The sequence below is a fragment of the Muscardinus avellanarius genome (genome assembly GCF_963383645.1).
Source record: "Muscardinus avellanarius genome assembly, chromosome: 3".
Classification (NCBI taxonomy): Eukaryota; Metazoa; Chordata; class Mammalia; order Rodentia; family Gliridae; genus Muscardinus; species Muscardinus avellanarius.
The window spans coordinates 75,367,699-75,393,565 of NC_137788.1; the positions used below are offsets into that span (position 1 = coordinate 75,367,699).

The 25,867-nt window shown below is 37.3% G+C and overlaps 1 protein-coding gene across 1 annotated transcript in view; it reads right to left on the minus strand.

Annotated features, from left to right (window-relative positions):
* Positions 1 to 745: 745 nt before the first annotated feature.
* The window catches only part of SYDE2 (synapse defective Rho GTPase homolog 2), a gene marked incomplete at its 3' end in the record, with an annotated part of 54,804 nt that continues 29,682 nt past the window's right edge, over positions 746 to 25,867 (minus strand). Inside the window, exons 4-7 of the mRNA XM_080693268.1 lie at positions 24,113 to 24,239; positions 13,150 to 13,331; positions 6,545 to 6,776; positions 746 to 1,242 (exon numbers count right to left, since the gene is read on the minus strand). Coding sequence (XP_080549394.1) covers positions 746 to 1,242; positions 6,545 to 6,776; positions 13,150 to 13,331; positions 24,113 to 24,239 — 1,038 coding nt within the window. The remainder of the gene's footprint in view (positions 1,243 to 6,544; positions 6,777 to 13,149; positions 13,332 to 24,112; positions 24,240 to 25,867) is intronic.

Genomic DNA, 25,867 nt, shown 5'->3' on the forward strand with positions numbered 1-25,867 from the left:
CAGATGTTTCTATATTTATTCAAGTATTTTTATGTAACTCGTCCTTTAAAAACTTACATGTCCTTTCCCTATAAACCACATTTTTAGCTAATGATTTTGGCCTCATGACATAAGTATATAAAAAAATACATGTGATTCTACAGTCAACCACTCTCCCATTATATATATAAACACTTAGAAATATGTACATATTTTCAGGATTATAAAAATATTTAGTTTTTATAAGCTTAAATATTTACTGAATGTTAATATAGAGTACATTCATATTTATACAATATTATGATATTTATAAAAATGTTTTCTTATAGCAGCATCTGCATTGCAAATGAAATGTGACCAAATGGTGTTGCAGCATACAAAAATGCCTTTTGCGAATCACACTGAGAAGCTGCAATGGTCCTCTAAAAGGAACATCTGCCCCAGCTACAGGAGTTCCTATAATGTAAAAAACCTTGAGGAGCTACTTGAATCTTAAGTGCACTGAAAAGTTATCTCCCATATAATTGACAAGGTTTTTTAAAATAGTCCCAAAAATCCAAGTTATATTTTCCCAAGAAAAATTCCCTAATGAGATAAAAATATTAATGAAGAGCGCCTTTAATTGAATCATATGAACTTAATAGATATTAATTGGAGATTTTAAGAGTAAAAAGACAAAACACTGTGAGGTATAAGAAAAGAAAGTGAAAAGGACTTATTTGAAGCTTTAAGGCATTATTAAAAACCATATTAAAACCTTTGACTCTCAAACACTCATATTAAGCTTGTTCTTTTTGAGTTCACGCTCCAGATTTCCAATCAAGGTATCAATACTTTCTTGCAGATCTCTGAGATTAACTTTCTGATCCACTGTAGACTCAATTGTCTGCACTGTCAAATATGTCTGAAATGTGCACTCTTTGGACATAGGAACTGGCTGTTCAATCACTGTATCTGGTCCATCCATTTTGCTATAATCTTCTCCATTTTCTCTTTCTAAAGGCACATCATCATAATCCACGTCATTTAAATTTTCTTTTGTATTTAAAAAGTAGTTTTCTCCACAGCTGCTCCAGTCTCCTGCATAACGATTGCTAAGTGGACTGTCTAATCTAGTTTGCCTTGGCCTAAGTACTCCTGATGAGTCAGTACTACTCAAATTTAGCATGGAAGGTCGTTCTTTCTTCCGCCTCAGACAATTCATAGAAGACGACTGCTCTGGGAACAAACTGTCTGTTGATTCTCTGACAGTTAAACGTTGAACTAGAAAAGAATAATAAATTTGCTTTAATGATAGTAATCCAACTGGTCTTAGAGAACTAAAGATAAGCCATTTAATAATCAACTACAAACATGCATTAAAATAAAAGCATGCATACTATCAAAAGTAAGCATTCCATAATTATTTTTTCTAACAGACATAATCAAGATTAGGAACAGAAGGTAGTAAAATGTTCAGTGGTGCTAATTCATGCTATATCATAATGTCCCACAATAAATCGAATTTCCAATGTTGATTAACTTTCTGTGCAAGTTAATTATTATCTAGCTATAATTTAAACAGTAGCTAAGCTGATAGCTTCTCTTAAATTAAAGGCTACAGCAAAAAGCAGGCAAGGCATGTTGCTGTACAAACAAAACAGAACACAAAGTTCCATTGTCTACAAACATCTAAATGAGGCAAAGGCATCTAAATGTGATTACTCTGAAATTTCTGACCTTAGTGGGCTTTTTTGGAATTAGCAGCAGTGTCATAATTTACTAAGCAGCCCAAATTTCACTTTGATAAAATGCATGAATACTAGACTTGATCATGTTACCTGAGTTTGATTACACAGCATTAGCTACTAATAGTCTTCATTTATTGCCTGGAAATAGTACAGATATTTTATTTTCCCATTCTGGTTAGGTATTAACAATCCCAAATAACATTCCTCTTATTAAGAATATTTTCTCCCAAGATAAACCATGTCATAACTTCTGGCATTGTACTGGTCATACAGAAGACAACCATGAGCACACATATTACTCATAACAAACCAAGGCTCTACCGCTTACTCTTTCACACTCAACAAGTACTGTCTAAGGCTCTTCTGTATAAAAAATTGACTTATTTTAAATGCTGAAACATAGCTATTAAAGATTATCTATGCCTTTCTCTGTTTATTCTGTTAATGTTCTATACTTCCTTCCCTAAGATAAAAAGAATATAAACCAGTGATAACATACCTCTGTTACATATAATGAATGCTCATTTGCTGCTTGAAAATCTATACAAACATGTACATGGTCCAGTTTTCCAGACTTACAGTAATACAACATTTTTCAGAAAACACATAATTTTTAACATATATTTTACTAGAATACTTAATAATTGTGTATAGTTATGTTTTTTAAATTTCTATTTCATTTTTAAAAATATTTGTAGTACTGGGGATTAACCCAGGACTTTGCACATGCTAAACAATTGCTATACCACTGAGCTACTTCCCTAGCCCTACTGACTGCATGTTTATGGTGGTTATTATATATCATTTATAGATAGCCAAAAGTTCTTGACTTAAAGTTTTCTCAAAAATAACGGTTGACACTATGGAGATCTGTGTGGAGATTCCTAAGAAAGGTGGGAATAGATCCACCATATGATTCAGCTATACCACTCCTGGGTATCTTTCCAAAGGGGTTGAATTCAGAGAACTACAGCAACATATGCATACCTATGTTCATAGCAGCACAATTTGTAATAGCCAAAATATAGAACCAACCCAGATCACCATCAACAGATGAATGGATAGCAAAAATGTGGGAAATACACACAATGGAATTCTATTCAGCCATAAAAAAGAACAAAATTATATCATTTGCAAGAAGATGGAAAGCCCTGGAGAACATTATGTTAAGTGAGATCAGCCAAGCACAGAAGGAGAAGGTACATATGTTTCCTCTAATATGCCCAAACTAGGAAACACAGAGGATACCAGTGGGACTCCAGATAATGGAGGGGAAATACCAGCAAAGTTTGAATGGAAAGATAGGAGAGGAGGAAGGCTGATCTTGATTAATGAGGGTCTACATCTGATCATGTGTAAAATTATGAATAAGACATGGTTAACCTGGACAACCATTGGTGGGAGGGGGGAAGGGAGAATGGGGGCGGGGGAGAGAGGGCACCAAATATAGTTTAAATGTATACTATTTATGTTCAATAAAAAAAATTATTAAAAGAAAAAAAAACAACCCCCCCAAAAAATAAAACCCCAATCTGTATTTAATTACTTCTATTAATAAAAATAAATTATATAATGCATAAAAAAATTACGGTTGAATAATTCCCTTAAATTGACCTTCAGTGTCAATATCAGTACAGAATATCCCATGCCATTAATGGATATAATTACAGAATGTATATCTGAATTTTTCCACTGTTTAAATACTCATTCCTTTTTCTCCTGTAGCTGTTCCACTGTGCCTTTGCTTTTCCCCCCTTCATTTTCTATGTGTTACCTATTCTTAGTGCATAATTGCATGACTATTGTTTTTGCCAACCAATTAACAGGACATTGCTAATCTTGAGGATATCTTGTCTGATCCAACTACCCATCTTTTAATTCTGTGTCTTTATGTGCCTGCCTAATCCAGATTTTGTTGCTGCTGTCAATTTCTTAAGGCTGTTTTTTGCCAAGACTCTACTCAAACATTTTTATTTTCTTGAAGAATATCTAAGAAACCAATTAAATTGATTGTTTATATCTTCCTAAAAATTTTCTGAAAAATCAATGTCACTGCCTTTTTAAACTAGTAATACTGGAATGTTTTCTTATTAAAATATATAATGAAAATGAGTGATTTAACCCCCCAAAAAAGTTCTGGTTTTGGGTTGTTTTTTGTTTTGTTTTGTTTTTTGTAGCACTGGGGATTGAACGCAGGAGCATTCTGCCTCAGAGCTACAGCATTATCCCTATTTTTTATTCTTTATTTTGAAACAGGGTCTCACTAAGTTGTGAAGGGCCTAAGTAGCTGAGGCTGTCTGCAAACTTGTGATCCTCCTGTCTCAACCTCCCAAGTACTGGGATTACAAGCATGCACAATTAGGCCCCAGCTTGTTATCCATTTTTCAATGAATAAAATATAAAAAATGTAGTCTGTTAAGGTTGTTGAAAAATTTTTGAAATGTAATGGTAAGTACCAAGAAATTTAATTTTTCTGTATCTTAATTTCTACTAATAGATTTGTTTCTACCACATTATGAGCTTTTTACCTATGGTACAACTATTTAACAGAAATATATTAAGTGTCTAGTAGTGTCAAGCATTCTGCTAGGAACTGAAAAAATAGAATGGCAAGCAAAATATGATCACTGACTCACAAAATTTATAATCAAGTAAAAAAAAGCAACGAAATAAAAAAGACTAGGGGGAGAGCCAGGTGTGGTGGTGCACGCTTGTAATCTCAGTACTTGGGAGGCTGAGACAGGAGGATCTGAGTTCGCAGCCAGCCTCAGCTACTTAATGAGGCTCTCAGCAACTTAGTGAGACCCTTTTTCTAAATAAAGAATAAAAGCCAGGCATGGTGGCACACGCTTGTAATCCGAGTGGTTGGGAGGCTGAGACAGGAGGATCGCACAGGTTCAAAGCCAGCTTCAGCTACTTAGTGAGGCTCTCAGCAACATAGTGAGACCCTGTTTCCAAATAAAGTCTAAAAAAATAGGTCTAAGAGTATAGCCTGGAGGTAGAAAAGCCCCTGGGTTCCACCCCCAGTACCACAAAAAAAGAAAAAAGAAAAAAAGAAAAAAGCAGGCTTGGGGTATAGCTCAGAGGTGGAATGTCCAAATTCAATCTCCAGCACCACACACACACACAAAGAACTAGGGGGAAATTGCTACCACTTCCAAAAACCCTGCTCCAACTCTAAGCATTGAAAATGTAGTAAGGAGCCGAGGATGTGTGGGGCCCTGGGTTCAATCTCCAGCACTGCAGAGAGAGAGAGAGAGAGAGAGAGAGAGAGAGAGAGAGAGAGAGAGAGAGGGAGGGAGGGAGGGAGGGAGGGAGGGAGGGAGGGAGGGGGAGGGAGGGAGGGAGGGAGGGAGGGAGGGAGGGAGGGAGAGAGAGAGAGAGAGAGAGAGAGAGCGCGAGCGCGCGAGGGAGGGGGAGGGAGAGGGAGAGGGAGGGAGGGAGGGAGGGAGGAGGAGTATAACAAAGATCTAGAGGTTATTCTCTCTAAATCTATTTCCACTTTTAATAAAGTGAAGGGTAGCCATCAATATTTTTGGTATTTTTCAAACAGAGAGCCCATTAAAAAATATCTGAGAACCCAATACATAAGATATATGAAAACTATTCTGATCAAAAGGCAAGTGTATTGCCACCATTCCCTGAGCCCATGCAATCTGGCCTCAGAGCCACCTTCAAAGAGTCTCAAGAACTGGTTGAAAGATGATCTGGATAACTACTGGCAGAATAACATTTAACTTCTAGTGTTGATATGCTAGGGTTCTAACAAATTAGTTTAAAGACATGATTTTTCAAATAAAATCTCAAATTATCTTCTTTCCTGAAAATGTTAAAAACACACAAAAAAATAAAATAAAATGTTTAGAAATTAAAAAGGAAGAAGTGAAACTATTAACTGGAGTGAAAGAAATTTCAAAAAGAAAATTAAGGCCAGGTATGGCAGCACAGGCATGTAATTCCAGTACTTAGAAGCTGAGACAGGAGGATCGTACAGGTTCGAAGCTAGCCTCAGCTATTTAGTGAGGCTCTCAGCAACTCAGTGAGACCCTGCTTCCAAACAAAATATGAAAAAGGTCTGGGAGTGTAGCCCAGAGGTAGAAAGCCCCTGGGTTCCATCCCAGTACCACAAAAAAATGATAATAATAAAAGAAATTAATATTAAGTAACTGTTATGTGCCAAAGGCTGTGCTGAGCAACTTACAAATAAAATATTATATTTAGTCTTCATATAAGTCTATAAACTTAGCATTATCATATGACCTAAAGTAATACTGAGGCTCTACAATGTTGGGGAACTTAAAGATCAGAGAACTAATAAGTGGCATTATGAGGATTCAGATCCAGATCTGACCAAATCCAACACTTATACTTTGGCCCATACTGTCTATGTTATCAGTAAAGGCAGAAAATATACATGGAAGCTGGGCGTGGTGGCGCACGCTTGTAATCCCCATGCTTGGGAGGTGGAGACAGGAGGATCGCGCAGGTTCGAAGCCAGCCACGCTGGCTTAAGAGACCCTGTTTCCAAATAAAAATGTATAAAAATAGGTCTGAGAGTGTAGTCTGGAGGTAGAAGGGTTTCCAGGAACCCCAGTACCACCAAAAAAAAAAAAAAAAAAAAAAAAAAAAAAAAAAAAAAAGAAAGAAAGAAAGAAAGAAAGAAAGGAAAAAAGAAAATATAGATGGAAAAATTTGCAGGGTAAGTATCATTTCACAACTACTTGAAAAAGCAAAATCTAAAAACAATTTTATTCAACCATATCTAAACATATTTAATGATTATCTAATCCAGACACCCTATCACTACAAAAGAATATTTCCATAGAATCATTTACCTGGCCAGAGCTGGAGTAAGTAATGAAGAACTTCAATGTGTTTTTTAAAATCCAAAGCACTTGCAAGTTCTTCAGAATCAGTAAAGACTCTGTTGTTATGGGTAGAAGTCTCTTGCCTCTGACTTAATAGTACTGGTCCAAAGCAGACGGCCAAATTCTGGCAGGTCATCTTATTCACTTCATGGTAAGAAGCCACCAATTTCAAATGATCCAACAACATCTTTAGGGTTGCCTAAATTAAATTAAATTTCACTTAATATACTTATAAAGGGGCGAATACAAGTATACAATTTAGGGCAGAAAACACACACAGACATCTGTCACTTTTAAAAGGGTTGTTTCAAAGGCTTGCTCGTAAGTCAGATGCTTGGAAGCTGAACATATTTTCTAATAGAAAGGTTACACAGGGCCTAACAACATAATTTAATCCATTAAATATATTCTTTATAAAATGCTTAAGAATGTATTCCAAAATTTTAACTAGTGTCCTTAGGAAAATACATTATCAACTCTTTCACTCTAAAATAATAACAGCAAAGGCTATAGTGGAAAGGGGAAGTCATTTTTGAGTACAGATAAATACTATAATTTTAAGTAAGTAAGTACCATAGCTAGAAAGCTCTACTGTTTCAGAACATGGCCAGGTTCTATAATGATCCAGATTCTTGAAAGGTCAACATTTTCTTAACCAGTAAATATATGAAGCAGACAAAATATGGAGAAAGCAAAAGCAATACAGTTAAAAGTGAAAAAATATTTTTAAAAACCTTAAACTAATAAGTGGAGTTTGCTCAAGAGGTGGGATGGTTATTTAGGGTTAAATAACAATGGAAATAAATGATTTTTTTAAGTAGTGGCATGCGATCAATCATTTGACAAAATAAATTGCAATTTCTTTTTTTTTTTTTTTTTGTGGTACTGGGGTTCCTGGAAGCCCTTCTACTTCCGGGCTACACTCCCAGACCTATTTTTATATTTTTATTTGGAAACAGGGTCTCCTAAGCCAGCGCGCGCGGCTGGCTTCGAACCTGCGCGATCCTCCTGTCTCTGCCTCCCAAGCGTGGGGATTACAAGCGTGCGCCACCACGCCCGGCTAATAAATTGCAATTTCTTCTTCATAAATTATATCCAAAAAAATGAGTGCCAATAAAAATGCAATTTAAAAATCTTATAAATAAGGAAGACATAAAAGCGACACTATTTTTAGAGCTAAAAGTAACAGCTGAATTTTTTGATTAGAAGGTGCTCTTGGCAAGCAAGCTTGGTAAGAACAAGTCCAGAAAGATGAGGTGGGAAGCTAGATTATGATGATGTGTTACTTGAGTAGTGAGTGGTGAAGAAGTGGTGGTAGCTGGAATAAACATTCTTTCAGTGTTTGGCTGTGAAGGGAAGGAATGAAGAGAATAAACGCTAGAAAGACTAGTTATTATTTTGAAGTTAAGACAAAATATGTAAACTACAATCTGTTCCTCTTTTTCATTAATAATGTATTTCCTAACACAAACAGGATTCCATATACATAGACCTGTAAGGCTATTATCTATGTCATAACTGTGAACAACACACACATAACATAATACCTGGTTAAATATATTAGGTTCATTCTCAAGAACAAACAGAAAAACTCAACTTTAAAGTAAGATACTTTATTACTTTTGTCTAATAAATAAGATGAGCCAAAAATTAATTATCATGTTCCTTTTGAAAGGCAGCATGAAAGCATGTGTTAAGAGCCTTAAAAGCTGGATATGCAATGCATAGCTGTAATCCCAGTATTTGGGAGGCTGAGACAGGAGGATCACAGATTTGAGGCTAGCAGCAACAATTTAGCAAGAATCTGTTTTAAAAAGAAAAAATTAAACAATGGGGTTTAGTTTCTACTGGAAGTAGAAATGCCCTGGATTCGATCTCCAGTACCCAAAAAATGGATGGACGGATCGATGGAAGGAAGGATAGATGGATAGGTTGATTTAAAATGTTCACATCATTTAAATGAGCAATTCCTCTTCTAAGAGTCTATTCTTAAAAAGCAATTCTTTTTTTTTTTAATTTTTTATTGGTACACTGTATTCATACATCATAGTGGGATACAAACTTTTGTAGACATACATGCACACATCACTCAGTCAGCCCCCACCTGATCCCCACCCCATTCTCTCCCCATCCCTCCTTTCCATGCTTGGCTTAGTGGTTGACATCTAGTATTATAGCAATTTATCCAAAATTAAAAATGATAATCTCACATAACAGTTTCATTTGTCTGATACCAAGCTTTTGATGACTTAAAGATAACATTTCAATATTTCTTTTTGCTTTCTGTCTTGCCAGAGAATATATTTTTTCTATTTTTTAGGTGAAACTATCATATATTTATATATTTATTTTTCAGAAAAAAATCTATCCTAATATGGAATATGGATTCTAGATACCCAAAACGATCTTGAAAAAGAACAAAGCTAGAAGATATATATTTTCTGATTTCAAACCATATAAAGCTACAATAATTGAAACAGTGTAGTACTGTTCTAAAGGCAGATATATAAACCATTGGAGTTAAATAAAAGCCTAGAGCTAAATTCTTCCATATATTGTCAAGTTATTTTTGACAAGGTTTCCACGAACATTTGGTGGTGGAAATAATAATCTTTTAACTAATTATTGTTAAAAAATAATAATTACATGGAAAAGAATAAAATTGGACTCTTACCTAATCCCATATACAAGTATTAACTCAAAATAGATAAAAGACCTAAATATAAATCTTAAGACTATAAACTTTTAGGAGAAAATCTGGGTCATAAAACCTCACAACATTGAAATTGGCAGTGGTTTCTTGGATATGATTTCAATGGCACAGGCAACAGAAGAGTATACAAACTACCTAAAAAATAAAAAAAATATTGTATATCCAAAGACAATGTAAACAGATTTAACAGTTACTAATAGAATGGGATAAAATATTTCCAAATGCTATATCTGAAGGTATATTAATATTCCAACTAGAAATCCTAAAAATTAACAACAATAAAGGCAAACAATACCATTGAGAGATAGGTAAAAGACTAACATAAATAATGAATCTCCACAGATAACCAATCTTAGTTGTCTGTTGGATGGAAAATCTTGTTTCTCTGGTTCTGGTGTGTGTTACCTATTTCTTCTTTGTAGTTAATCTCTTTGAGTATTTTCTCTAGCGCTGGTTTTGAAGACATAAATTCCTTCAGTTTCTGTTTGTTATGGAAGCTTCTTATTTCTCCATCTAATTTGATAGAAAGTTTTGCTGGGTAGGAAATTTTTGGCTGGAAGTTGTTTTCTTTCAGAGTTTGGAATATGTTACTCCAAGCCCTTCTGGATCTCATGACTTGGTTTGGGAAGTCTGGAGTGATTCTAATTGGTTTGCTTCTGAATGTCACTTGGCCCTTCGCTTTTGTTGCCTTTAAGATTCTCTGCTTGGCTTCCACATTGGTCATTTTGACAATTATGTGGCGTGGGGATCCTCTTCTCCGATCCTGTCTAAAGGGAGTTCTATAACTTTCCTAGATCTGTGTATCAACCTCTTTCTTGCTCTATGTTTGGAAAATTTTCTGCTATTACTTCCTTGAAGAGATTGTTGATCCCTTTGGTTTCACTTTCTTTTCCCTCCTCTATTTCAATTATTCTTAGGTTAGCTCTCTTAAAATAGGCCCATATTTCTTCAATGTCAGATTCCTGCTGTTGGATATTTTTTTCTAGATTAGAAACTATGCGTTCATTTTTGGAATGATCATCTAAGAGCGAGATTCTGTTCTCCATGTGGTCTAATCGGTTGTTTGTGCTTTGAATTGAGGCCTTTACTTCATTAATTGCATCCTTTATCTCTTTTTGGCTCTCTCTGAGTTCTTTTCGAAGCACCTCTATTATTTCTACAGTTATTTTCCTGATTTGATCTTCTAGAAATCTCTGATTTTCTGTTTTATCGGGTTGTGATGTTGTGGGGTTGTGGGCATTCATGGCTCCATTGTTATTCCTCTTTCCCATGATTTAGGAAGTTTGTTCCTTCTCTGGGTTCTTCCCTTGGGTCACTCTGACTTCACTTAAGGTGCTCTGGATCTCGAGTCTGTAGTATCTCAGACCCCACTACTCCTTTACTGGGTTGTATCGCACAGTCTCAGACCCAGGGAGTCGATAAAGGCTGCTTTAAACTGTGGGGGGTGCCAGGTTGCACATTCTCCTATGGTGTGATATCTCTGTCACCACCACTCCCCCACTGGGTCAAGTCCCAGGGAGTACAGTACTGGGATTTCTCCTCTGTGGCCCGCAATTTGACTCACTGTTCTTGAGTTCGCAGATGTAGCTGTACTGGACTCAGTGAATTCGCTGCTGCTGCCGCAGGTGGCAATATGGCGCCACTGCTACGCCCTCGGCCGTGAGGCTGGCTTATTTCTTCTTGGTTTTGAGTTCCACTCTGAGTCCCTGCAGCGTGTGCTGAGCTCAGCCACTGGGAGCTTTAGATGCTCCCTGCGCTGAAAAATCCCGCCTGGTTATTCTGCAGCGGCTCACCTCGGCTTGCTGTAGCCGTCCGGTGAACTCGCCGCTGCCGCCGGCAGTATGGCGCTGCTGCCGCGTCCTCGGGCGTGAGGCCGGTGTATCTCCTCTGTGGCTCTGAGCTCTGTTCTCAGTCCGCTTTCTCTCTGGAGCCTGGTGATTTTTTTGTTTCTCTGGTGATGGTGTTTTCTGGCTATGAAAGGCACTGATTTTGTGGTAATTGAGATTGGTTTTTAGTGGGGCTCTTAAGCCTCGCTTTTCTCGGTCGCCATCTTCCCGGAAGTACCTTAAAAAGCAATTCTAACTGAAAAGAAATGTCTGTGTATAAATAAGTAGGCTAGCCGGGTATGGTGGCACACACTTGTAATCCCAGTACTTTGGGAGGCTGGGATAGAATCACAAGTTCTCAGCCAGCCTCATCTACTTAGTAAGGCCCTCCACAACTTTGTGAGACTCTGTTTCAAAATAAAGAATTAAAAAAAAAAAAGGGAGGGGCTGGGGGAATAGCTTGGAAGTAGAATGCTCCCGGATTTAATCCCCACCACTGCAAATAAAAAAACAAAAATTAAAATAAATAATAAATAGGCTAAAAATCTAAATATGATATAAAGTGGAATAGTGATAAATTATGTCACATCCATTCTTCAATATATACAACCTTTTTAGGAAGGATAATAATGGCCATGGGAAAAACTTATATCACAGTCTACAACACTCACAAAAGATATAACTTTGACCATGTTATTTAAATTTCCTGACACTCTTTTCTTCACTTAAAAGTGGCATTTAAGCCGGGCATGGTGCACGCTTGTAATCCCGGCATTCTGGAGGCTGAGACAGGAGGATCGCAGTTCGCAGACAGCCTCAGCTACTACTTAGGCTCTTTGCAACTCAGTGAGACCCTGTTTCAAAATAAAGAATAATAGAGCTGGGGGTGTAGTTTGGAGGTAGAATGCCCCTGGGTTCCATCCCCAGTACTGGGGGGAAAAAAGCGGCATTTATAATTTCACCTATGTTGAAGAGGGAACTTTTCTACCTCTTCAACTATCTCCTCCATTTTCTCTCGCCCTCGGCTACTGTATCCGTTAGGTGTTCTCCCTCATGCAGAGAAGGAGTCTAACTGGATAGAGTACAGGACACTAGGACAAATAAACTAGTGAATAAAGTTACTGGGCTCAAAGTTTCCTACCTACTCACTCCTGTACTTTCTGCTCTCAAATAACAAGGAATGCAGGCACAGCTGGGCTCCTCTTGGGCAACTACTTGTTGTTCTCTTCTATTTCAAGGAACAGCAGCTAAAGCTAGGCTTAGAGCTGGCTCTGCAGACCAGCCATCTTTCTGTCTCTCCTGCAGACATACCTGAGGATGCTGGTGTCAAGATGAGAATTTAGGAGGGGACAAAAGGGAAGAGGCAAGGAAGAAAGAACGGGGTCTTTCTTGTTGAATAAGTCTTAAGCCTAAGGTGTTGAGTAAGTTGTAAACCTAAGCCAAAACAGATGTCATATTTAAAAAATTCTAAGAGGAAACACATCAAAATGTTCATTACAAATGCCTATGGATATTAGTAATTTTAATTTTACAGTCTTTTCTATATCTTCTCAATTTTATATAACAAACATTAAATTATTACAAAAGATAATGGTGTCCCTTAAAAATTTTAAAGGCATATTCATGCTAGGCTAACATCAAATAAAGAAAAGATAAAACTGATTTCCAGATTTACGCTGTTTAAGAAATGACAGAGCAGTAGGCAGGATGCTGCACACTTGTAATCTCAGTACTTGGGAGGCTGAGACAGGAGGATCGCAGGTTCAAGGCCAGCACTTAGTGAGGCCCTCCACAACTTAGTGAGACTGTTTCAAAAGAAAAGAATAAAATACAGCTAGAAGTATAACTCGAGAGGTAGAATGCCCCTGGATTTTATCCCCAGTACCCTGTCCCCCCAAAAAAGAGGTGATAAGAGCAGACCTTACACCCATGAGTATGACTAATGTCTAAGACCTAGAAATCTGTATCCCTGGTGCTAAGTATGTAATTCATTAGCTCTATTTTCAGGGAATAAGTACACCAATTATTCCTACCTTCTCAACATCTGGCAGACAATCCAGCAAGTCAACAGTGAACTTGGAGTCACTTGGATCATTCTCACAACCATTTGATGACATTTTTAAAGGACTTTTTACCATCGCATCTAGTACAGCCTCATAAAGCTGCTTTGTTATCAGAGGAGAAGGAAGCTCTCTTAAATAATCCTTAAGAACACCTTTAGAAAACAAGAGATAGTTGGTGATTGGTCATCAGAATAGAACTATGATGAGTTTTTTCAAAATATAAGCATTATTATAACCAACTTTTAATATTCTAAAAATGAAAGCAAAAACATAAAAAAGTGCTTTAACAAAACACTAGCATTTTGTATTTTTAAAGTTGTCTTGATAACTAACTTTGTTTTGAAAGCATGCTAAAAACACACACACATAATTTCCAATTACCATACATGTTAGGTGTATTAATCATAAAATATTTTTGATACATATGCCCTGCTGAATCTGTCCCCCTATAAAAAGCTCCTCTAAAAACACGTAAAACAGCCTGGCGTGGTGGCGCACGCTTGTAATCCCCGCGCTTAGGAGGCGGAGACAGGAGGATCATGCTGGTTTGAAGCCAGACCTGCTGGCTTAAGAGACTCTGTTTCCAAAAATAAAAAAGTATTAAATAGGTCTGGGAGTGTATCCTGGAGGTAGAAGGGTTTCCAGGAACCCCAGTACCACAAAAAAAAAAAAAAAAAGTAAAACAGAAGAAAGGTATACTGTTAGTTGTAAATAATTATTTCCAATTATACAAATTTTAAGTTACTTGGCATTTATTAATATCCAAAGGGTATGGTGACTCAAAGTCCTCACAAATAAATGAGATATATAAATGCATTTCCTTTCCAACATTGAAGATTTTTCTTTTTGCAGCACTGTGGATGAAACACAGGGGCAGCATTCTACCTCCCAGCTACACCCCCAGCCCTAGTTTGTATTCCTTATTTTGAAACAGGGCCTCACTAAGTTGCAGAGGGCCTAAGTAGCTGAGGCAGGCCATGAATCAGGATCCTCCTGTTTGAGCCTACCAAGTACTGGATTACAAGCATGCACCCCCACGCCCCACTTGGAGATGTATCTTAAATAGATATACCAAGTGGTTAGATAATCTTAATACTGCACTATTATATGAAAGGAAAAAAAATATTACTAAAACCAAACAAACCAAAAGCCAAGAAGAGAAAACATCAGACTTGTCATTATAGGAGTGAAGGAAGTCAATTCCTAAAATACCACAAGTAGCTCTTAACTACTTGATATTACCTACAGTAGAGAAGACAGTTAAAAGTAGTAATTGCTACAGATAAGCAAGGCAAGAATGACGCTAGCTAAAAGCTGGAATATGACCACAGAAAATATTCTGACTCTCAAAACATTATTACATGCAAGCTCTTCTTCGCTAAGAACTTAGTCTAAAAGGTTAATCTGAATCTAGGAACAATAGTGCACACCTGCTACCCCAGTACTTGGGAGGCTGAGATAAGAGTTTCACAGGTATTAGGCCAGCCTCAGCAACCTAGTGAGATCCTGTTTCAAACACAAAAACATAAAAAAGGGCTAGAAATATAGCTTGGAGGTAAAATGCCCCCTGGGTTCAATCCCTGGCATATCACACACACACACACACACACACACACACACACACACACACACACACAATCTGTGGTACTGTGGTAGGAAATAATATAAACAATACTGAAACTAGTTAAGAATGGCATTAAATTCTGTAAGGAGCAGTATTTCTTAGGCTCCTACACTTTTAACAATTTCTTCCTGTGATTCTATGGAAGCTGATTTTTATAACTAGCTAGAGAAAACAATGATTTAGAGACAATTTGAGATAAGAACAAAAAATGGAAATCAGCAACATCAGCAAATAGTTTCAGGGGAATAAAGGATACTGGAATCAAGCAGTTGGTTAGTAAGTGAATGGGAAGTAAACAGAGCTATAGATGACCTATTCAAGAAACCTGGTTTTGAGAAAAGGTGATAACCATAAAGGACTGGTGAGAAGCAGGATCAAAGTAGGGATAAAAGACACTTGGACATTTAACATAGTGTAAAGGAGATATCAAAAAGGTTTCAAAGCCAGGCGTGGTGGTGCAAGCTTCTAATCCCAGTACTTGGGAGACTGAGACAGGAGGATTACGCAGATTCGAAGCCAGCCTCAGCTACTTAAGTGAGGCTCTCAGCAACTGAATGAGACCCTGTTTCCAAATAAAATACAAACTAGGTCTAGGAGTGTAGGCCAGAGGTAGAAAGCCCCTGGGTTTCATCCCCAGTACCACAAAAAAAAAAAAAAGGTTTCAAGGCCCAAGAGAGAATTAGTTCAATTAAGCAAAATCCCTAGAGGAAAGAAGAGACTCTTGAGAACACATAAAAGAATTAGAATTAGGTTAAGATATGAGGAAAATCATCTCAAAACTATTACAGAAAGCAAAGTGGAAACTACAAAGGATGGATGCCAAAGAAGGCACACTGATAGGTTGTTTCACAAGAAGTGGAAGTTCCCAGCTGATGGTTTCTACTTTCTCTGTGAAGGTCATGAGTCAAGTGACATGGGAGAAATTAGGTTTGAGGAGAGTGGAACAATATTAAATAGAAACAATGGAAACTAAAGACAGGGTGGAAGCGCTGATAAAAAAAAAACAAACATACTTTTTGCAAGCATCACTCAAACCTAGTTAATTTTGAAGTCTCCCAATCAAACTTCTAGTAGTAAAAATGAGAATATATGAGGCTTAAAATGCAATGGATGGGACACATGTGGTGGTGCACACTTGTGATCCCAGTACTGGAGGCGGAGACAGGAGGATCCTAGGTTTAAGGCCAGCCTCAGCAACATAGGGGGTCTCTCCGCAACCTAGCAAGACCCTGTTTCAAGATGAAAAGTAAGAAAAGGGCTCAAGGAGTAACTTGGAGTTAGAACGTCCCTGAGTTTGTTCCCTAGTACCAAACATACACACTAAATGCAATGGATGTGACTAATATCAGAAGAAAAGACTAGTAACTTGAAGATACAGCAAGAGAAGCAATCTAAATGAAACAGATGGTGGAAAAATGAACAAATTATCAGTGAGCTATATAATAACTTCAAGTAGCCTAATACATGTATAACTTAAATTTTTAAAGAAAAGGAAATGGCAGGGTGCCTGTATCGGGTAGAAACAAAAATAATTTGAATAAGAATCAAACAATACCACAATTTTAGCTGGAAATTTCACCACCCGTATCATCAAGTAGAAAAAAAAAAGACACAGAATACTGGAACAAGATTACTAATCAACTTGATTTTATTGATAGTAAGAGCACACTCTATCCCAAACCACCAAAACACAAAAAAGCTCAAATGGAACATTTACTCCAGGGGTTGGGGGAAAAATCTTGGCTTTAAAATAAATCTATATAAAAACAAAGCTTTTAAGTCTATGGAGTATGTTCTGTGATTATAATAAAATTAAATTAAAAAATCAGTAATAGAAAAGTATCTAGAAAAATCCTCTAAATATTTGGAAATGAACTAATATACTTTTAAATAACCCATGGATTAGAGAAGAAAATTAGTATTCTAAACAAAATGAAAATAAAAACACAGCCTACCAAAATTTGAGGGATGCAGCTAAAGCAAAGCTTAGAGGAAAATCTAGCTACTAGAAACTGTTCTAAAATAGTCAGAAGTCTACATGAGAAAAAGAAAAAAAGGAGCCAAGCATGGTGGCGCAGGCTTGTAATCCCAGTACTTGGGAGGCTGAGAATGAGGACTATAGGTTCTAGGCCAGCCTCAGCTACTTACTGAGGCCCTCCACGACTTAGTGAAACCCTGTTTCAAAATAAAGAATAAGGAGCCAGGCGTGGTGGCACACACTTGTAATCCCCGTGCTTGGGAGGCAGAGACAGGAGGATCACGCAGGTTCGAAGCCAGCCACACTGGCTTAAGAGACCCTGTTTTCAAATCAAAATATAAAATAGGTCTGTGAGTGTAGCCCGGAGGTAGAAGGGCTTCCAGGAACACCAGTACCACATTAAAAAAAAAAAAAAAAGAATAAGGGCTGAGGGAGGGTGTTGCTTGGAGGTAGAATGCCCCTGGCTTCAATTCCCAGTATCACATGCATACACAAAAAAATAAAGTATGGTGGCACACACCTGTAATCCCAGTATGTAGGTTATAGTGAGATTCTCAGCAACCTAGAGAGACCCTGTTTCAAAAAAAGAAAGGGCTGGGGACATAGCTCAAAGACAGAATGCCCCTGGGTTCAATTCCCAGTATGGACAAAACAAACAAACAAAACAAAACAAAACAAAACTAGAAAAAGAGGCGCATGTTATAATCAAAGTAAGCAGAAGAAAACAAATATATAAAAATCAGAGTAGAAAACAAAATCAGTATCACAAGTTGGTTCTTTGAGAAGATCAGCAAAACTGCCAAACCTTTTGGCAGAGTAACCAAGAAAAAAGAAAAGGCTCAAATTACTATCAAGAATTAAAGAGGCCAGGTGTGGTGGCTCACGCTTGTAATCCCTGCGCTTGGGAGGCGGAGACAGGAGGATCGTGCAGGTATGAAGCCAGCCTCACTGACTTAAGAGACCCTGTTTCCAAATAAAATATAAAATAGGTCTGGGAGTGTAGCCCGGAGTTAGAAGGGTTCCATCCCCAGTATCACCCAAAAAATAAAAAAAAAAAAGAATTAAAGAGCCACATATAGTGGCACACCTACAATCCCGGTACTTGGGAGGCTGAGACAGGGGTATTACAGGTTTGCAGCCAGCCTCAGCTGCTTAGTGAGGCCTTCTGCAACTTAGTGAGACAGTTTCAAAATAAAGATTAAAATAAAAATAAGGCTGGGGGTATAGCACGGAGGTAGAATGCCCCTGGGGTTCTATCCCCAATACTGCAAAAAGAAAGAAAGAGAGGGAGGGAGAAAAAAAAAGCAAGGAAGCAAGGCAGGCATGCTGGCTGGGTGTGGTAGCTCATGTCTATAATCTCAATACTTGAGAAGTTGGGACAGGAAGATCACAGGCTGGAAGATCACAGCTTCAGCCAGCTTCAACTTAGTGAGACCCTGTTTCAAGATGAAAATAAAAAAATTTTTTAAAGGAGGGGATAGGAGTGTAGCTCAGAGATAAAGTTGGGCTCTTTCTTTGCACAATATAAAAAAATTAACTCCAAATGAATAACAAATCTAAATATAAGAGCTAACACTATGCAACCCAAAAGAAAATGGTGCAGATCTTTATAAACTTGGGTTAAGCAAAAGTATGGTAGAGGCATACATGCACACATCGCTCATTTAGCCCTTCCCCCAACTCCTACCATAGAAAAAATAAATAAAATAGGCAAAAGTTCAGAATAAACATTTCTCTGAAGAAAATATGCAAATGGCCAAAAGGACATGACATGTCAGTATTTAGGGATAAATGTGGTAAAACATGCAAGAGCTACACGTTATAAATTAAAATGTAATGAAAAAAATTAAACATAAAGAGAGACAGACAGACAGAGCTGGTCATGGTAGTACACACTTGTAATCCCAGTACTTAAGAGGCTGAGACAGGAGGATCACAGGTTTATGATCAGCCTCAGCTCCTTAGTGAGGGCCTCTGCAACTTAGTGAGATCCTATATCAAAATAAAGAATAAAAAAGGGCTGGGGGTATAGCTGGGAGATAGAATGCCTCTGGGTTTAATCCCCAGTACTGGGGAAAAAGGGGGGGGGGGATAGATATATCATGTTCTAACACCACAATTCAATATTCCTAAAAATGCCAATTCCTCTCAGATTGGCATCTGAAATCCTAATCTAAAGCCAATGGGCTTTTTAAAATTGGTACAGTAACTATTCTAAATTCACATGAAATACAAAAGACCTAGAAAAATCAAAAGCATTTTAGAAAAATATCAAAGTTGGAGACTTAAGAGTACCTGACTTCAAGACTCTATAGTAGAGAGCCATAATAATCAAGACAGTGTGACTTAGCATAAAAGAAATATTTATCCAAAAGAACTGAAAGCACATAGAGATGAAGGTGTAGCTCAGGGTAGAGCACCTAAATAACACGAGCTCCTCAGTACTGCAAGAGAAAAAAGGACAGACAGACAGATACATAGATGAAGGAAGAAAAATGAAAGAATATGTCCATCTAACAACTTATTACATGAATGTTCACAGCAGTTTTATTTGTAATAGTGCTTAAGTAGAAACAGCACAAAGTTCTATTAATAGATGGAATGGAGACATCCATTCAATGTGAATACTACTGGGCAGCAAAAAGGAAACAGACCATAGATATTCACAGTAGTAAGGATGAATCTAAAAATAATTTTGCTAGTAAAAGAGGAGAGATCCCCCGTTTCTACAACAAAAGAGATTCTACTGATGATTACATTATATGCATTCTAGAAAATGAAACTGGTGACAGAAAGAGCAGTGAGTGCCTCAGGCCAGGGGACAACGCAGAAGGTGCAGGCAGGAGAGATTGCAAAGGAGCAGGAGGAATCTTTTGGAGATAATACTTGTGTTCATTACATTCATTGTTCTTACAGTTCCATGGTACATATATTTGTGAAAACATCCAATTGTGTACTTTAAATACATACATTTTGTCTACCATGTAGAAACTGTGCCTCAATAAAGTTTTCTTTTTGAGAGGGAGGGTTTGGTACTGGGGACTGAACTCAGGGGCATTCTACATCTGAACTATACCTCAGCCCTATCTTATTTTTTATCTTGAAACAGGGTCTCACTAAGTTGTGGAAGGCCTCACAAAGTTGTAGTGGCTGTCTTCAAACCTGTGATCCTCCTGTCTCTGCCTTCCAAGTGCTGAGATTATAGGCGTGCACCACCTCACCCGGCTCACAATAAGGTTATTAACAAGACTAACAATTGACAGGCAGAGTGCAGGTTTTGCCAGATGAGTAGGAAGAAGGAACAATGAAGCACATTGAAGACATTTTTATAAAGTGGCTAAAATTATGAACAATGAAATCCAATATAACTAAAGCAAGAAATGACAAGAGAACTGATCAAGCAAAAATAAAGGATAACTAGTAAAGTGAAAAACAGAGGAGTAGGAAAGAATAACCGAGACCCTTCTTTTCTCTTAGCAACTTAGGGAGACCCTATTTCAAAATAAAAAAACATAAAGGGCCGGGGGTATATGTTGGAGTTAGAATACCCTGGGTTCAATCCTCAATTTAAAAAAAAAAAAGCTGTAATTTCAATATTCATTGCATTGGCCCACTGTTCATATCTTTAACATAGGCTGCAAATATCCCAAATTACAAATCCCTTCTTACAGCAAATAATTCAAACCATACCATTTCATCCTTTAAAATAATACACATTTAACATAATTCTTTATTTCTAAATCAAGGTTCAGAGCATGCCTGTAATCCCAGTATTTGGGAGGCTGAGATAGGAGGATCACAGGTTTGAGGACAGCCTCAGCATCTTAGTGAGGCCTTCACACCCTACACAACCTAGCCAGATCCTGTCTCAAAATAAAAATTAAAAAATAGGGCTGGGAGCGGAGGGGTAGTTCAGATGTAGAATTCCCCTGGGTTTGATCCCTTGTCTCTCTGTCTTTCTCTGTGTGTGTGTGTGTGTGTGTGTGTGTGTGTGTGTCTGTGTGTGTCTGTGTCTCTCTCTCTCTCTCACACACACACACACACACACACACACACACACGATTTCTCCAAGACAAAAATTCCACTTTTCCCCCCTCTATTGTTAGGGATCAAATGCTAGGCAAATGCTTTGCCACTGATATCTAGCCAAAAAATCCACTTTAATTTATAAAGTTTACTTTCCTAGAAGTTGGGTCCTTTGCTCATTTTGCTAATTACATATTGACAAGGGAAGAACAGAACATTCCTGTTTTTTTTTAAAAAACAATCTTATTTTTGTTGAAATAAGCTTTGTCCTTCATAAAAAATAAAAGTAACCACTGTTGTTAAGACATGAGAAAGAAAAAGTGCCTTGGTTTGTTCTCTTTGGCTATCCAAGAGTATATATTAAATTCTCTATGAAAATATGGTCAGTCAGCATTCAGAGTAGGAACTTCAACTACTTGGTAAGCTTCAATCCTTAGAGTAATCTGAAGGGTTTTATTTTATTTTTTTGCAGGTCTGGGGATGGAACTCAGGGGCATCTGACCTCCAAGCTACATCCTCTGCCCAAATTTTTTATTCTTTATTTTGAAACACGGTCTCACTAAGTTGCGGAGGTCCTCACTAAGTAGCTGAGGCTGTCCACGAACCATGATCCTCCAGTCTCAGCCTCCCGAATGCTGGAATTACAAGCGTGTGCCACCACGCCCGGCTAATCTGAAGGGTTTTGACCAACAATAATCTCTTTAATATATGCAAGGTGAACCTTCCTCAAATTCTTACCAATTATGTGTAAAATAATAAAGCAAATATGAAGAGAAACATATTACAGCAAGAAAGAATTGAGGTGACAGTAGAGAGACGAGAAAGAAATATCAAAATACACAGAAAACATGAAGAAACATAGTGAGCCCTCTACAAGAAAGCATGATAGCTGGATTTGCTTCAAAACAATCAAGGCTTGGAAAGGATCAAATGGAGGATATAAATCAGGTAAGTGTGGTCCTATGTTGATTATTATAGAAACTAAGTAGTGAATACAGAGGGCTTATCAAGCCAGGCATGGTAGCAAAGGGTTTTGGGGGTTTTTTTTTTTTTTTTGGTGATACTGGGGGTGGAACCCAGGGGCTTTCTACCTCTGGGCTATACTCCCAGACCTATTTTATATTTTATTTGGAAACAAGGTCTCACTAAGTAGCTGAGGCTGGCTTTGAACAGGTGCGATCCTCCTGTCTCAGCCTCCCAAGCGCGGGGATTATAAGCATGCACCACCACACCCGGGAGGCAAACACTTTTTAAACCAGCATTTGGGAGGCTGACACAGGAGGATGGCAGTTCATGGACAGCCTCAAGCTACTTAGTGAGACCCTTCACAATTCGCTAAGACCCTGTTTCAAAATAAAGAATAAAAAATAGGGCTGAGGGTGTAGCTCGGAGGTAGAATGCTCCTGGGTTCCATCCCCAGTACTGCAAAAAGAAAGAAAGAAAAAAAGAAAAACGCTTATTATTCCATTATACTTTTGCATATGCTTGAAAACTTTGATAATAAAAAAGCAAACATGCCAGGTGTGGTGGCGCACGCTTGTAATCCCCCGCGCTTGGGAAGCTGAGACAGGAGGATCGCACAGGTTCGAAGCCAGCCTCAGCTACATAGTGAGGCTCTCAGCAACTTAGTGAGACCCTGTTTCCAAATAAAGTATAAAATAGGTCTGGGAGTATAGCCTGGAGGTAGAAGGCCCCTGGGTTCCACCCTCAGTACCAAAAAAAAAAAAAAAAAAAAAAGCAAACAGCCAGGCATGATGGTGCATGCTTGTAATCTCAGTACTTGAGAGACAGGAGGATCGCAGGTTTGCAGCCAGGCTCAGCTACTTTAGTGAGGCCCTCCGCAATTTAGAGAGATGCTGTTTCAAATATAAAGAATAAAAAATAAGCTGGGAGTATAGCTCAGAAGAATGCCCCTGACTTCAATCCCCAGTACAACACCAACAACACTAATAATAATGAAAACAACAACAAAAATGAAAATTAAAAAGCAGAGCAAAAACCCATAAAATTACAAGACAATAAACAGACCCTGGAGATTAATTAGTAATAAGGTTATGAACAATTTTCTAATGGCCAAACTCAAAGGCCTCTTCTGTACACCATCACCATTCCTTAACCTCTGTTGTCTGCCTCCCAAACTTTGTTTCCTTTCCTTTGACCTCTTTTTTGTGTGTGTGTGTGGTACTGGGGATGGAACCCAGAGGCCTTCTACCTCTGGGCTACACTCCCAGACCTATTTTATATTTTATTTGGAAACAGGGTCTCTTACACCAGCTGAGGCTGGCTTTGAACCTGCGCGATCCTCCTGTCTCGGCCTCCCAAGCGTGGGGATTACAAGCGTGCGCCACCACGCCTGGATCCTTTGATCTCGTTTAATGTCTCTTCTTATCTGACTCCAAAAGTTCTTACCTTATTAAACCTTATGGAAAATTGTAAGGATTTAATTGTACTCACATACCAATAACCCTCAAATGGCTGCTTTTTACTTTCATCTCTCAGGGTTAGTGGAGGTAAATTCCCAATACTATGTACTGGATTATGCTCACCACTTGAGTTAAGACCTCCTCCAATTTTAGTACATCTTTTTCTTAGTAGCAAATGAGTACTTTCAACTTTGATATATATCCATTTACATCTCCCACTACTACTTCAAATACAATATATCCAAAACCCAATTAATATTCTTTAACATTTCCCCATCAAACCAGTACTTCTATATTTCCATCTTCTCAGTTTTTTTTTTTCTTTTTTACTAATAGTAGACAATCACATGGTTTCAAAATCATGTTTGGCCCCTCTTATACTACACATCCTTTCAAATCTACTTTTCCTCCTTCCTCTCTTGCTACAAGCCTCCTTTAGCTCTTATTACCTCTACTATCTCCAAGGCTTCCTGATTTTCCTTCCTCTAGTCTCTTCAAACCATCAAATAAAGAATTGCCAGATTAATATTTCTGAAAACAATCCTCAACTGTTTTCCCCTCCTCAAAAATCTTTAATGGAGCCCCTCTGCCTAGTAAATAAATCTAAATTCTCTAACCAGATAGTGAATGACCTTTATATCACCCTAGACAAAATGAACTCACATGGCATTTTATTTATCCATCTATGAAAGCAGAAGCACACTGGCTACTACAGTTAATTTAATGTATGTCTTATTCCCTGCCTCATCATTTGTTAGCTGTTTAAGGGCAGGGACCATATCTTAGTATCACCCCACAGAAAATAAGGCAGAAAATAGTGTTTATAAAGGAAGGAAAGTAATATTTCCAGAGTGAGTATATGCAATAAAATCTATTTATTACCTGTTATTACATTTATATCTGGGTACTGGTTTTCACACAGACCAACAGCTTTGCTGTCCCTCTCAAAAGCCTCTCGAAGTTCTTTCTTAACTGCTGCTGAACCACATAATCGATACAGGCCTATGACCTAGAAATAAAATTATGGCCACATTATGGCAAATTTGATAAAGAGAAAATACAAAATAATATAAATCACATGAAGTTGACAATCAAGTGTGTTGATGTCATCTAATTATAATACCTCAAACACAGCTTCAGAAATCTAACTATATACTGTATTATTTAGTTTCATAATCCAGTCTATTATTTCATTTCAACTCAAACAATACATTATAATTAGTCCTAGTCCTATAGTCCTAGTAATTGTAAGAAAATGATACAACCCTTCTTTTTAGTTTTATATACTCAATCAATATCTCCATAGCCAAAGAATAGGGCCTTTCACATCTTTTTTCCTAGACTGAAATAATGCAACACAGAAGCTAAACAAGGGCATTATGAGTTGTGAAGCCCCACTCTGTCACTCTATATTTAGTGAATGTGGGCAAGTTATTTAATCATCAGATAATTATTAAAAATATTTAATATTTAAAACTTAGCTTCTTTATCCATAAAATAAATATATAACTCAAACAAGATGCCAGTGTACTATTCATTAAAGCATTTTTGGGGAAAAAAGATTCTCAGGAAAATATAGCAAACCTAGGATTTTTTTGTCAAATTAATTGATTATAAAGTAATATAAGTGACTTAATTAAAATAATATAGTAAAGGTAAAATAAAACCTCATTTAAAATTTGTTATATGGACACTACTCACTACAACAACCTGTAGTAAAAAGAGTTTAAAAAAAAAAAACTAATAGTTAATGCAGGTTCAAAAACAGTCTTAAGAAGTTCCCTATAAATTCACAAAGAAACCAACATAGTTTCTGTAAAGAAAAAGCATGCCTAATTAACCTATCAGATCTATTTGAAAGAATAAACAGAAAATTAAGAAAAATAGATGGTTGTCACCTATACTTCTGTATCAAACAAGGAAAGTCATAGAGAAATTATTTCAAGACAGAAATAAAGCAAAAACAATCCTCAAGAGTTATGACCTAGGAGGAATACACAAATAAAATTTGAGCTTACGTATGACTTAATTTTTTCTCCTAAGTAGTAAAAAAAAAAAAAAAAAGCTGATAGAATATGCCTGAAAATGAGAGTTTCAATATGGAAAATTGCAAATAATGGATGTAAAAAAAATGTTATCTAAGCCTGGTTCATGCTTTTAATCCCAGTACTTGGGAGGCTAAGACAGGAAGGTAGCAGATTCAAAGACAGCCTTAGGAACTTAGCAAGACCCCGTTTCAAAACAAACAAACAAACAAAAAAAGACGGGATGTAGCTCAGAGGTACATTACCTGAGGTCAATCCCCAATAGAAAGAAAGCAAGAAGGGGGAGGAGAAGGAAGATGGAGAGGAAGAGAGGGAAGAGAAAGGAGAAAGGAAAAGGGGAGGGAGGGAAGGAGGTAGAAAGGTTATCAAACTATTTGAGATGATAAGCTCTAAGCATTAAACACTAAAGAACCTAAGCTGTTTTTAAAAGATAATCATGCAAAATGATGCTACACTCAAATGCATCAACATAATATGGGAAAATAAGAAATAACTTTTAAAGGATGAACATTTTGAAAACATAGTTTTTATCAGGGGTATAGTAGAATACACCTGTATTCCCAGTACTTGGGAGGCTGAGCAAGACCATTAG